The sequence below is a fragment of the Anolis carolinensis genome, chromosome 2 (genome assembly GCF_035594765.1).
Source record: "Anolis carolinensis isolate JA03-04 chromosome 2, rAnoCar3.1.pri, whole genome shotgun sequence".
Classification (NCBI taxonomy): Eukaryota; Metazoa; Chordata; class Lepidosauria; order Squamata; family Dactyloidae; genus Anolis; species Anolis carolinensis.
Window position 1 is genome coordinate 191,190,410 of NC_085842.1, and position 14,548 is coordinate 191,204,957.

General features: G+C 42.9%; 1 protein-coding gene across 1 annotated transcript; it reads left to right on the forward strand.

The window, feature by feature from the left end:
• Positions 1 to 949: 949 nt before the first annotated feature.
• apobec1a (apolipoprotein B mRNA-editing enzyme 1a) lies at positions 950 to 9,035 on the forward strand (the record flags this gene model as incomplete). The annotated part of the gene is made up of 4 exons (XM_016990788.2): positions 950 to 1,373; positions 4,158 to 4,276; positions 6,570 to 6,612; positions 7,396 to 9,035. Coding segments are annotated over 3 exons (549 nt in total), but the record flags the coding sequence as incomplete, so codon positions are not given.
• Positions 9,036 to 14,548: the final 5,513 nt, after the last annotated feature.

Below are 14,548 nucleotides of genomic sequence, written 5' to 3' on the forward strand. Positions count from 1 at the left end.
ACTGTTAGCCCACCAAGTTTCAGAATGTTTCACTTATCCACTGATTTTTGAGGAATTTTCAAAGTTTTTATAAATAACATTTTTTTTAAAAACCTACAAAAGCCATCTCCTTGAATTTTCTATACAATGACACAAGATAACAGGGGATCATTTATTTATTTACAGCATTTATATTCCACCCTTCTCACCCCGAAGGGGGCTCAGGGCGGATCACATTACACATATAGGCAAACATTCAATGCCTTTTAACATAGAACAAAGACAAAACAAACATAGGCTCCGAGCAGCCTCGAACTCATGACCTCCGGGTCAGAGTGATTCATTGCAGTTAATTGCAGCTGGCTTGCTCTCCCACCTGCGCCACAGCCCGAGCCCCCCTCCCAACTTTCAGAAGTATCCATACAACTGATTTTAGAGAATTTAAGTTTTGACAAAAACAGATTTTAAAAAAAACCACAACAGCTATCTCATTGAATGTTTCTCATGTTAAGCAATAGAACTTTAATTTAAGGGATTTCTTCCCAGCACAACACAGAGTAGTGTAATCCAGTTCAATGCAGTTAAACCTTATAATAGGTAGTGAAGATAGAGCCCCAGCCTGCTGTCCACACTCTGCCTGAAGTAGGGGCTGACATTCCCAACTTTCCTTAGAGCATGGCTGAAACAATTCACCCTGGTTTTCTCCCCATTGAGAACTAGAAGTCTTTGTATAGACTTCCAAGAGGAATCTCAGATCCACGTTTGGATTTCTCTCACAATTCTTTGGTATTTCACCTAAGGAAGAATATCTCCATTCAGTCCAACTGTAGCCTTATCAAACTCAAACATGCATTGCTCCTCGGCCTTTTGGCTAAGATCAAGTGAACTCAAACATACAACTGAACATTCTGTTGACCTGCTCTGTGCTGAAGCAAAACACGACAAAAAGTAGGGAGTACCTGAACTGTGAAAGGCTGCAATTCTATTATCAAATTTGTTCTTCAGGTGGCAAATGGAACCAGAGGCGTTTCAGAGGAATTTTGATCCCAGAGAATTTCCCGAGTGTACTTTACTGCTGTATGAAATCCACTGGGATAACAACACCAGTAGGAACTGGTGTACAAACAAACCTGGCCTCCATGCTGAAGAAAATTTTTTGCAAATTTTTAATGAGAAAATAGATATCAGGCAGGACACACCATGCTCTATCACTTGGTTTCTGTCTTGGAGTCCTTGTTATCCATGCAGCCAGGCTATAATTAAGTTCTTGGAAGCACACCCTAACGTGAGCCTGGAGATAAAAGCTGCTCGGCTGTACATGCATCAAATCGACTGTAACAAGGAAGGCCTCAGGAATTTAGGTAGAAATAGAGTTTCTATCATGAATCTACCTGGTAAGTTCAAGTCTTTATATGCTCAACAAGATGGAGAACCAGGGGGGTGGGTAAATTATCTGTCAAATTTTGTAAATTTCTACAGAGAACTCAATGTGGTAATTGTGGTGGAACATTTCAGTAGAAAACCACAGTTGCAACATCCCTAGTAGCCCTCACCAGTTACCATTATTGTATAAATTAGCTATCACCACCAGCCTATAGAGCCCCAATGGCGAAGTGTGTTAAAGCACTGAGCTGCTGAACTTGCAGACTGAAAGGTCCCAGGTTCAAATCCTGGGAGCGGAGTGAGCACCCGCTGTTAGCTCCAGCGTTTGCCAACATAGCAGTTTGAAAACATGCCAATGTTAGTAGATCAATAGGTACCACTCAGGTGGGAAGGTAACGGTGCTCCATGCAGTCCACATGTCCTTGGAGGTGTCTACGGACAACGCCGGCTCTTCAGCTTAGAAATGAAGATGAGCACCAACCCCCCAGAGTCAGACATGACTGGACTTAACGTCAGGGGTGACTTTTACGTTTACCTACCAGCCTATACTTAAGTCTTTTAGTTCCGTATTGCTGATTTGGTGAAGATATGGAGCAAATACATTTTAGTAGTCCACTCCAGGATAAATTGCATGAATATATCTTGCTTTGTTATAGATCAATTTAATTATTCAGGTATTCTCTGTATATCTTTCAATGCTGTTAATTAACAGCTTTATCATACCTGCAGAGGCCTGTGGCCGGTGGTGGCAGCGTTCTGTTTCACCGTGGGGCATGAGAAATCTAGCGCCCCACGCCCTGCATCACTCAGATCCATGGATGACCTGGAAAATCAGTGCATAATGCCAATTTTAGCTCAATGTGATGAGGCCACAAGACTAACATCATTTCAAGTGCTTTCCAAAAATAGTTAAGACTGCTCTAGTTCTATTCCTTTATTAACAATAGTGAAAATTCCAATTCCACTCTGTCCCAGTAGCCTTGATTTACATCTACTCTTATCCTACATTTTTGGTCTTTCCCACCCCACAGACTGCCAACAAGGACATTCAAAGTGCCCAACTTCCCGTCTTTCTCTTAGGAGACATATTCCTTGCCAAGTGGATTAGTTGATACTTCCAATTCTAAAAGAGCTGTGTGTTTATATTCTGGATCAGGAAAAGATACTATAACCTTTTGTCAGGAAGAACTATGGCATGTTTCCTTACTCACACGCTCCCAACCCATCTTTTAGCTACAGCAGTCCCTCTACTATCAATGGCCAGTGAAATATGGAAAGCAGAGAAGCATCCAACCTTATAGCTGGGTACACACAATAATAGTGTCACCTTGTGTTTTGTACACAACAGCTTTTCTCTGACCCCCAATTGGCTATAGGCATGTACCTGAATTTGATTTAGCTGTAAAATAAGTCTTAAGCTATTATTAAAAAGCTACTCTTTATTCCATTGGTGCTCAAGGGCAGCCCAAAGGACCTGGATTCATCCTTGGAGTCAGTCAGCTCTTGTCCACCAGCAGTCTCCTCTACCATCTTTAAGTATGCTGCCTTGCAGACAGACTGCCTCATCACACTAGAGTATGAATCCACTTTAAATCTAGTTTCTGCCTCCTGCATAATTCTGGGGTTTGTAGTTTGGTGAGGCCCAGGACCTGTCTGGCTGAGCTGTTTAAAGCCCCCTTCAAAAAGCGGATTTAAAGTAGATCCGAGCTCAAGTTTGATGAGGTCCTTTAAGGTTCCACCAACATAATATAGTATCCTAACTTTGGGGATTGAGTAAGGCTCAATTCGATCCTTCTTGCTTTATAGAATCATAAAATAATAGACTCAGACTTTGAGCTGTGGAGAAAAATATTGCTGATTTGAAGCCTGTGTATTCTTCCTTCAGTCTATAGGATATATTTTACACATCAGTCTGATGGAATCAGAAACAAACTCTATCAACCTCTGTTGTGATGTTGAGTACCTTCTAAGACAGGGGTCCCCAAACTAAGACCCATGGGCCGGATGCGGCCCTCCAAGGTCATTTACCTGGCCCCTGTCCTAAACTTTAGACTTAGGGTTGACTTAAGTCAACCTGGTCTTTCGAGGTCTCTTTGCTTATCTATGGTCTTATGAGATCATCTAGATGGTCTTTGAAGGTCTCTTTGCTTAGCTACGGCCTTATGAGACCATCTAGATGGCTTTTGGAGGTCACTTTCCTTATCTATGGTCCTATGAGACCGTCTAGATGGCCTTTGAGGGTCCCGTTACTTACCTATGGTTTTATGAGACCATCTAGATGGTCTTTGGAGGTCTCTTTGCTTAGCTGTGGCCTTATGAGACCATCTAGATGGTTTTTGGAGGTCACTTTCCTTACCTATGGTCCTATGAGACCGTCTAGATGGCCTTTGAGGGTCCTGTTACTTACCTATGGTTTTATGAGACCATCTAGATGGTCTTTGGATGTCTCTTTGCTTACCTATGGTCTTAGGAGTCTATCTAGATGATTCTTGGATGTCTCTTTGTTTACCTATGGTCTTATGAGATCGTTTAGATCAGGGGTCACAAAACTAAGGCCCATGGGCCAGATGTGGCCTTCCAAGGTCATTTACCTGGCCCTTGTCCTAAACTTTAGACTTAGAGTTGACCTAAGTCTGAAATGACTTGAAGGCACACAGCAACAATCCTAATTTTGGACTATTTTAACATAGTCCGGCCCCCCAGCAGTCTGAGGGACTGTGAATCGGCCCTCCACTTAAAATGTTTGAGGACCCCTGTTCTAAGACATTCATACTTATAGAGATTTATTTCTCCAGATTATCGCCACTGTTGGACAACATTTGTGGTTCCTAGAGGGGCAAATGAAGATTATTGGCCACAGGATTTCTTACCAGCCATAACAAATTATTCCAGGGAACTTGACTCAATTCTTCAGGTAAGTGCTTTTTTAAAAAAGCAGCAACTAAATCTAATATTGGGAGGAGGAGTAATGTTTTGAAATTCCTTAACACAAAAGTGCCTGGGGTTGTGCCAGGTACTGAATGGTCTTCTGCAAGGACAGTATGTTCTGAGTATCAAAACATGTCATGCATACTGTTGCACCAGAAGCATTATACTATGTAAAACATTTTTTCCTGGGTTGTAAATATCATGTCCTAATTCATTCCATCATACAAACATGGAAAAAGTTTATTAACCTGCAAAAATTTTGTTTTTGTGAGACATTCTGCAGCACATTTTGCTATAGTTTTTCAATTAATATGTCATTGAGTATCAACCAATTCAACTTAGTTTGTGGCAGCCACAACAACAATTTTCTGAAGTATAATAACTACTTTCAAAGTAAGTATTGCACAATTAAACAGGAATAACACTTTCAAACCAAGAAAAGATTTTTTTAAAAAAAATATATTACATAGTGTTATGGGCTTCTTGTCACTGGAAATGAGTAGGTTTGGTTACCATGGTAAGAACATTATTCTTTTTCCATTCAGAAATAAACGACATCCAGTTCTGGTGACCCCAAAGCCTAGGCAACAGGTTTTGCTATCTTTAGTTGTATCTCATACTTTAGTCAATTACTTTGTTCCATAATTTTATTAAAGTATTTACCGTATATACTCGAGTATAAGCCAACCCGAATATAAGCCGAGGCACCTAATTTTACCACAAAAAACTGGGATAACTTATTGACTCGAGTATAAGCCAAGGGTGGGAAATGCAGCAGCTATGGGTAAATTTCAAAATAAAAATACATACCAATAAAATTTCATTTCATTAATTGAGGCATCAGTAGGTTAAATGTTTTTGAATATTTACCATATTTCAAAGAAAAACAATAAACCAGCTCTATAAGTGGAAAAGTAGGGGCAACAAAAACAATATGGTATCAACAATAAAATAATAATAATAATAATAATAATAATAATAATAATAATAATAATAATAATAATAATTTTAAAAACTTCATTTGGATCCCACCCTATTTCCCCATGAGGACTCAGGCAGGCTTCCAACATAGTAACAGGCAAACATTCAATGCTTATATAAACAATGCAGAGCTATAGATCTATAATTATAGATACTAATTTCACATATGCATTTCTCCTGAAAAGTTTGCAAATCCCTGTGTGTGTGTGTGTGTGTGTGTGTGTGTGCATTTCCCCTACAATATTTGCAAGATAGATATTCATATCTATCTAGACATGTCTATAGATATTTGTGTATTCATTTTCCCCCTGTAATATTTGCAAGCCCTATATATAGGTAGGTAAGAATATATTCATGCCTATCCAGACATCTCTCTTTATATAGATATTTGCAGAGACTTGCAAACATATGAGGGTAAATTCATATATTAAAATAATGTATATGTATGGCTACAGATACACAGGTACATGGATCTATATGTATAAAGGATTTGCAAAGACCTGCACACATATGAGGGCAAATTCATATATAAAATTAATGTATATAGATAGATACACATATAAAGGTACATAGAGATGGCAAAAGCTTGCAAGGGGTCAATGCCTATATATCTGTAAGAGAGTTTAACAAATATTGCAGGGGAAAATGATTTCATAAGATAAATTAATATATATTTTTCTTCTTCCTGACTTGCAAGAGTGTCTTTCTCTTTGCAAAACATTCCCTTGATTAAGAATGAGGAAGGCTTTGCAAAAGAAAATACACTGATAGGGAGAAGAGAGAAATAGATCACGTATTGCAAGCAATAGCTTGCAGGCTCTGTTGCTGGCCTTGACCTTGACCCGATTATAAGCCAGGGAGGCTTTTTCAGCTCATAAATAAGAGCTGAAAAACTCTGCTTATCTTCGAGTCTATACGGTATGCATAGTTTAAACAGCCAAATAACCTGATAGCTAGACCATGATGGCCTAACCATTCATAATGATTGCATTTTCCTCCTAATAGCTAGACCAGATGCTGTTGGAGCTCAATTCCCATCAGCAGTCTAAGAAAATGCAGGCCAGTGGTTCCCAAATGTTGGTCCTTCAGATGTTTTGAACTTCCATTCCCGGAATTCTTGACTTCAGGGCAAGCTGACTGGGACTTCTTAGAGTTGATATCTAAAACATCAGAGGAACCAAAATACAGTGGAGTCTCGCTTATCCAACCTTCACTCATCTAACATTCTGTATTATCCAATACAGTCAGCGGTTTCTCTAGGCAGGCAAGGATCACAGATTTTTTTTAAATTTTCACAGGACTGAACTTTTTACGGATTTAACCTCTGACAATGCTGTTACTGTAAGTTCATTTTATGCAATTCTATCTTTATTTGTAGTCAATTTTTAGTAGTCAATGTTTTTGTAGTCAATGTTTTCAATACACTGCAATGATTTGCTGCTAAATTCGTAAATACAGTAATTACTACATAACGTTACCGTGTATTGAGCTGTTTTTTCTGTTGATTTGTTGTAAAACATGATGTTTTGGTGCTTAATTTGTAAAATTATAACGTAATTTGACATTATGTAAATCACACTGGGAATTGTGGTCAACATCTGTAGGGTCTTTGTCTATCCATACCTTATTGCCACCACAGTCCTAGGTCATTTGATTTCCTTCATGGAAGTGAATAGCAACCGGTTCCTTCTGTCACTTGCCCCTATATCACATTTTATCCAGTCATCTCATTTTATTTATGTGACCTAATTTCTCCCTGGTTTTTCTTTCTTCATGACAAAAACATTCCTAAGCTTCTCCTGAACCCCTTATCAGATTTCCTTGTGATGGGTTATTGTGGTAGTTTGTCAGTGTGTTCCCTACCTTTTGGTCAGAGTAAGGTTGCAATCCAGACTGATTCCATCTTTCCACTCATAAAACTAGACTACAAAATATTTACAGTATTTTGTAAGGAGCTGAGGAGCATGAACTCCTTATGAATACCAACTGCCAAAATAAGAATCTAGTTTGTCTATACTGCAGCCATACCTGATAACATTTTTTGGATCATTGTGAACAATTTCCCACCTGTATGGTGTTTTACTATGTGACATGGTGATAATTTTCCCCTTTGTATCTTTGCAGGATCTGTGCTCTAAAGCCCTTTGCTATCAGATTGTCCTTCCTGGGTGTAACAGTCCCAAGTGGAATTTCAAAGAAACCTGTGCAAAAACCTTTCCTCAAAACCAATCACATATTTTTATAAATCTTTCAATGAAATATCTGTGTATGTTTAGATTTTAAATCCAGCAGTTCAGTGATTCTCAATCCTTTTTAATTCTGTGACCCCTTAATACAGTTACTCATGGTGTGGTGACCCCCCAATCATAAAATTAAATTTGTGGCTACTTCATAATGTAATTGTGCTGCTGTTTTGAATTGTAGTATAAATATCTGATATGCAGGATGTATTTTCATTGTTACAAATTGAACATAATTAAAGCATAATGATTAATCACAAAAGCAATTTGTTTGGGAGAGTATGGACAATGGATGATGGGATTTGTAGTAACCTTCAACCAATTCAACACTGACTTCCACAAACCCAACCCCCCCCCCCCCCCCCCCCACGAATGAAAGAGCTGGACCAAACTTGGCACATAGAATCTCCATGACCAACAGAAAATATTGGAGAGGTTTGGGAGGAATTAACAGTGATTTAATAGTAATAGGATCCTAGACTTGCTAGAGACCTCCAAGGGCCATCACAGTCAAAGCCCCACAACAGATGGCCATTCAACCTCTGAATAATAATAATAATAATAATAATAATAATAATAATAATAATAATAATAATAGAATCCTAAAGTAGGAAGATAATTCCAAGTGCCACCCAGTCCAACCTCCATCTGCCATAAAGTAAAATCACAATCAAAGCACTCTTGACAGATGACCAGTCTGCCTCTTCTTAATAATGATAATGATAATAGAATCCTAAAGTAGGAAGAAACCTCCAAGAGCCATCTAGTCCAACCTACATCTGCCTTAAGGAAAAAGCACAATCAAAACACTCCTGACAGATGGCCGGTCTTGTCAGCAAAGGTAAAAACCTTAGGTTGCAGAGTATCAAAAGAAAAATATAATAAAGCTGCAGCAGAAACAAAGCCCCGAAGTAATGTGGTTAAATAAGAAGCATAAAGTCATCTTACTTTGTTGCTGTAACAGAAGCATAATACAGGAACAAAAGACTCAGAGAGAGAATACAGGCAGAATGCAGAGAATATATAAATGAAAAACATAGCTCCACCTGTATCTGATTGATAAAGCTCAAAATACAAGCATACTACCAGTTAAAGGTACATACCTACTGACTAAACATGAACTATATAATTTTGCAAACATTATAATACTTTCAACAGGTCTGGCTCTGTTTAATCATTACAATGATAATAATAGAATCCTAATGTAGGAAGAGATCTCCAAGGGCTATCCAGTCCAACCTCCTTCTGCCATAAGGGAAAAGCACAATCAAACCATAATAAGAATAGGAATTGTGGTTCACCCGCATCCAAAGAACACTTAATAGCGAACAACGGGACCACTGCTTTTAGATTAATTTGACATTATTATCCAAGGATTCACCACCGCCTGAGATTGGTCTGCACATCCAGATAAGGCATTTCCATCTGTTGCAGCTCCACCAGAAGCTCCTTTCCAATCTCCTGACTCCACTGGCCACTTTGTAACCAAGCCCCTAATAAAGTGTATCCCCTTTTTCTTTTTCAGCTCTCTGCTTGAAACATTGTGTCTTTTTCTGACTCTAGACAGCATTAACCCTTTTCCAAGCAGGCTTAACAGAGACGCTTCAGCAGCGCCCCAAGAGCAAGGAAATGTGGTCCTTGAAACTGTGGATACAGAATTTCTGCTTTGTGCACCCATAACCTCGGGTTCACTGATCCTCACCGGACCAATGTCATTCTCTTCCTTGACTAATTCTAAGACTAACTGCTATCTTGCTTTTGGTTGAACAGACCCCTAACACCTTCAAATTTTACTTTTTTGTCCTATCCAAAGACCCCTGTGGATACCAATGGGCCTACCACGGATTTGCGGTTCCACTAAACTTCATCATCATCATCATCATTTAATTACTTATTAATCGCCCTCCATCCAAGATGCTCTAGGCGATTTACAAGCTAAATTGTAAAGGATAAAAATACATACATACAAATATTGATAAAATTAACATAGATCAAAAGCTCTAGCAAAAAGCCAGGTCTTAAGTGCTAGGGTAAAAGGCCCTAATTCACGCATGGCTCTCATATAGGGCGGCAAGGCATTCCATAAGGCAGGGGCAGAAATAAAAAAAGCTCTGTGTCTGGTCCTTTCCAAGTGCACTTCTCTAGGACCCGGTACATAAAGTAAGTCACGTTGGGATGATCGTTGTGACCGATGATGGGAGAAGGAGAGATGGTCCCTAAGGTACGATGGGCCCTGGCCGTAAAGAATTTTAAAGGTCAGAACTAGCATCTTATATAAACCACGGTAATCAGTTGGAAGCCAATGCAAATGCTGCAGGACTGGTGTTATGTGGCATTTCATGGGTGTTCTTGTGAGTAGCCTGGCTGCTGCATTCTGAACAATATGGAGCTTTCGGGTCGTGGACATCGGAAGGCCAACATACAGGGCGTTGCAATAGTCCAGCCTAGACATGTTAATCCAGCTCTTGGACATGTTAATCATTTTTCATATAGTCCACACATAAACTTATGTGTTTTCCCTTGTCCCTGGGCATGTCACCCCAGAATGGTGTCTGGATGGTGCCTGCTGATCCCAGAAACCCCTTTTGTGTCTTCCTTGAGCCCCCTGGTCTCATCAAATGTATTGGCTACCTTCATGAATGGAACTTGGTCTCTTTGTGAATGAAATTTGGTTTTTTTAATGAACTAAACTTTTATTAATGGACTTTGGCTGATCGATGCCTCATTGAACCCTATAGGACTCCTTATGAATTCCAAGGTGACAGGGACTCCTTTCTTCCCCGTGCTGCATGCTCTCCATGTACCCTGGTGCCATTCCCTTAGTCTTCGGGATCCCCACGAGTTCCTTGCCTTCCTAGGAACCGACGGGGACCCCCTAAGAGACACTTTTCCCTCAAGGGCAGCCTGACTTTTGCCTGGTATGGGTCCCCACGCTGCTCCTTGAGCCCTATCCTGTATGTTACCCCAAAAACTCCATATTGGGAGGCCTCTGTTCATATGGGTCCCCCTACCCTCTATGAACCCCCTTATGTGTGCACATTATCTATTATTTCTTTCAAAAATTATATGTAAATATATATAAATATAAAAATATAAGGAGCCCCGGTGGCGGAGTGTGTAAAAGCACTGAGCTGGAGACCGAAAGGTCCCAGGTTCAAGCGGCGGGAGCGGCCGCTGTTAGCTCCAGCTCCTGCCAACCTAGCAGTTCGAAAACATGCCAATGTGAGTAGATCAATAGGTACCGTTCCGGTGGGAAGGTAATGGCGCTCCATGCAGTCATGCCGGCCACATGACCTTGGAGGTGTCTCTACGGACAACGGCGGCTCTTCGGTTTAGAAATTGAGAAGGACACCAACCCCCAGAGTCAGACATGACTGGACTTATCAAGGGAAAGCAGGGTGACCCCGTTGTGAACTCTGACCAGCAGTTCTAAGATCTGGATACCTCAGGTTGCCTCAGATCATCACTTTGTTAAAAGGACTTTCATGCATCCAACACAGTGGACAATAGACTATTAGCTTCCCCCCCCCCCCAAGCTTCAGAGGGTAGGAGACCAGGCCACTTGGGAAGCTGAAAGCTCTTGGACATGTTAATCATTTTTCATAAGGGACATTTCCTCTCTATGGTGAGCAGGGAACGTTGCAGCCTTCCCCAACAATGACATTTCCACTTCCCAGGAACTAGGATCATCTGATCCCATCAAGATATCCAGATTATTGCTATTTTACAATGGAACTGGTGCTGGTGTGTCAGACCCACTCATAGAATCATAGAATCATAGAATAGTAGTGTTGGAAGAGACCTCATAGGCCATCCAGTCCAACCCCCTGCCAAGTAGCAGGAAATCACATTTAAAGCACCCCCGACAGAAGGCCATCCAGCCTCTGCTTAAAAGCCTCCAAAGAAGGAGCCTCCACCACAGTCCAGGGGAGAGAGTTCCACTGCCGAACAGCCCTCACTGTGAGGAAGTTCTTCCTGATGTTCAGGTGGAATCTCCTTTCCTGTAGTTTGAAGCCATTGTTCCGCATCCCAGTCTGCAGGGCAGCAGAAAACAAGCTTGCTCCCTCCTTCCTATGACTTCCCCTCACATATTTGTATAAGGCTATCATGTCTCCTCTCAGCCTTCTCTTTTGCAGGCTAAACATGCCCAGTTCTTTAAGCCGCTCCTCATAGGGCTTGTTCTCCAGACCTTTGATCATTTTAGTTGCCCTCCTCTGGACACATTCCAGCTTGTTAACATCTCCCTTCAACTGTGGTACCCAGAATTGGACACAGTATTCCAGGTGTGGTCTGACCAAGGCAGAATAGAGGGGGAGCAGGACTTCCCTGGATCTAGACGCTATACCCCTATTGATGCAGGCCAGAATCCCGTTGGCTTTCTTAAGGGAAAATGTTTCAAATCTTCGTGTTAATAGACAGGTCAGGCTAGATGGCTTCCAGCTATCGCCAAGACCATATAGAAAAAAGGGCCCAGGAAGAGCTAACCATAATTCTATCATCATATCAATATTCCTCTTGCTTTACTGCTGGTGCACCTCCACTGCTACCATTGGCCAGCAGGGAGGCAACATCACAAGCAAGGCTCAGACTCTCATTGGCTGATGCGTGAAAGCCTCCAGCAGCTCCTCCCAGCTTTGGGATTCCCCTGAACAATCACTGTGAAGCCGGCTCAAGGGGAGAGCATGGGAAATTCAAACTGGAAAAGTGTATAAAAAGTGTATTTCTCTGTGTTTTGGTTTGCCGGCTTCTTCAGCAGATTACTGCAGTTGTCAGCCTTTCCAGCTGGAACAGAAATAAACTGCAGTGGCTTTGTTTTATCCTGGTGAGACTTTTATTGGCTAAGAAATGAAAAACTTTTATTAGCTTCTCTGGCTCGCCAGGCTTTGCGGACCCCACATTCCTGGGTCTTGCTGATCCCTGCTCAGTGCAGGATCCCTAAATTTCTGCTCGGCTTCACTCTGTACCCGACTGATGAAAGAAAGAGCTGGCACCAGGCGAGAGGCTGCCATCGGAGGCACACAGCTGCCCGCACACCGGCACAACTCTGGTCATGGCAGGGCTGGAGACGACAAAGGATAGGCCATTTGCCAGGCCTCACCGTCCCTTGCCTGGGCACCTCAGCCTTGCTGGGCCTGGTGCAGGGCAGGAGGGAGGTGATTTTCAAGGCAGTCCTCGCTCGCCCAGCACCGGCCCATTCTTCTTTCTCCTGCAACTGTGGGGCACCTTCCCAGGGCACCATGACCCCTGATGGCTGAGGGTTGCAAGGCTCCCTTTGCAGTGAGGCCTGGCAAGTGGCCTATCCTTTACCTGGCAGGGAGTGGGAAGGTGCCCCATGGTCGCAACAGAAAGAAGGGGCTGGCACCAGAGGAGCAAGGCTTACCTCGTAAAGCACCCCCTGCCTACTCTGGTCCTGCCGGCACCCAGGCAAGAGATGGCGAGGCCTGGCAAGCTGTGCCTGCACGAAGCAGCCAGCCAACCGTCTTGCCGAGGGAGGGGGGGGAGTAGAAGGTCTCGGGCTTCTACTCACCCTTTGGGCTGACAAAGGGTCCCAACAGGGGGAAGGGGCCCTTCCCCACCTCACCCAGTCCTCTCCACCCCACCCCAATCCCCTCCACACCTGGTCCCCACACCCACTTGACGCGAAGGGCGGCAGGCAAGCTACACCCGTGCGCCCACCCGCAGCCAGGAGGGTTGGGAAGCCAGAAGGCCCACCACACACCTCTCCCAAGCCCCACTTACGGAATAAGGGACACACTTCTCTTTCAGGCATGGGTGCTGGCTGGCTCTTTGGCTGCCAGAGGTTGGCCGGCAGCCATTCCGGGGATGCAAAAGAGGCAGAGCCAAACAAGGCAGTTTTTGCCTTGTTTTTGCCTTCAAAAATTATCAATCGACCCCTCTGGGGGTTGCGACCCCCAGGTTGAGAACCGCTACTGCAGTGTCTAGCTTGTGTAATAAAAATGTCGAATTCAGATACCTTTGTCTCCATATATTTTGCACCACTATGGGAACTACCAGCAGGATGAGTCAACCCAAAGCATCCAGAGTTGTGGACAGAAAATCCAAGTGACAAAGGACCATGGTGGCCATAATCAGAAGCAAACTGAAAAGCTTGAACAGCATTAAAAGCTGAGACCAAGCTGGAAGGAGGTGAAGTCAGTAACCAAACATGGTAGAGACAGGAAACTATTTGTTCAACGGGTTATCTGGAGCCAAATGATAAGCAAAGAGGCTCCACCCAAACATTGGAAAGAACTTTCAGATTGCTTGACTGTCAGCTCACCACAGCCGCTCCTGAATGAACACACGAGACTCTTTGTGGTATCACCAGGAACTTTTACTGTAGGAAACATGAACATCAGAAAAGCCAAGAATGGGAGGCTCCGGCCAACCCTCCTTTATATACCCTCCCCCTCATTTGAACAGTCTCTTCCCGCTCAGTAAAACCCCGCGCAAATTCCCCGCCAAGTCCATCAGCCGTTTCTCCTCCGAGTCCTGGGACGCAGGTGTCTTATCAATGTCAGTGACCCTGAAACTCAGAGCCACATCCAGGCTCTAGTAGCAGGGTTCTGACATGGCGTCCTCCTCCCCTTCGTCCTGGAAGGAAAAGATTAAACACAACTATTGTTCTCCGCTGTCCAGAGTTCCTTTATACTTTTTTAACAGGCTGCAATGGAATACCGGGTGTACCTTTCCTAGGTCCTTTGGTAGCCTCAGCTCATAGGTCACTTCGTTTATTCTTTTTGCTACCCTGAATGGCCCTATATAGCGTGGAGCCAATTTCTTGGATGGGAACCCCAATTTCAGGTTTTTTGTGCTCAGCCAAACCAGATCTCCTTCGCCCAATTTGTCCCCCTCTCGGCGCCTACGATCCGCAAAGAGCTTGTACTTCTTTTGTGTTTCCCGCAATGCCTCTACCACGGTTTGCCACCCTTGCTTGATTTTGGCCGGCCATTCCTCGTCGGTCTGGCCCTCCCCTTCCTTCCACTCGGGTAGCCTGGGGAAAGGTGCCACCTCCTGTCCGTATACTATTTCGAATG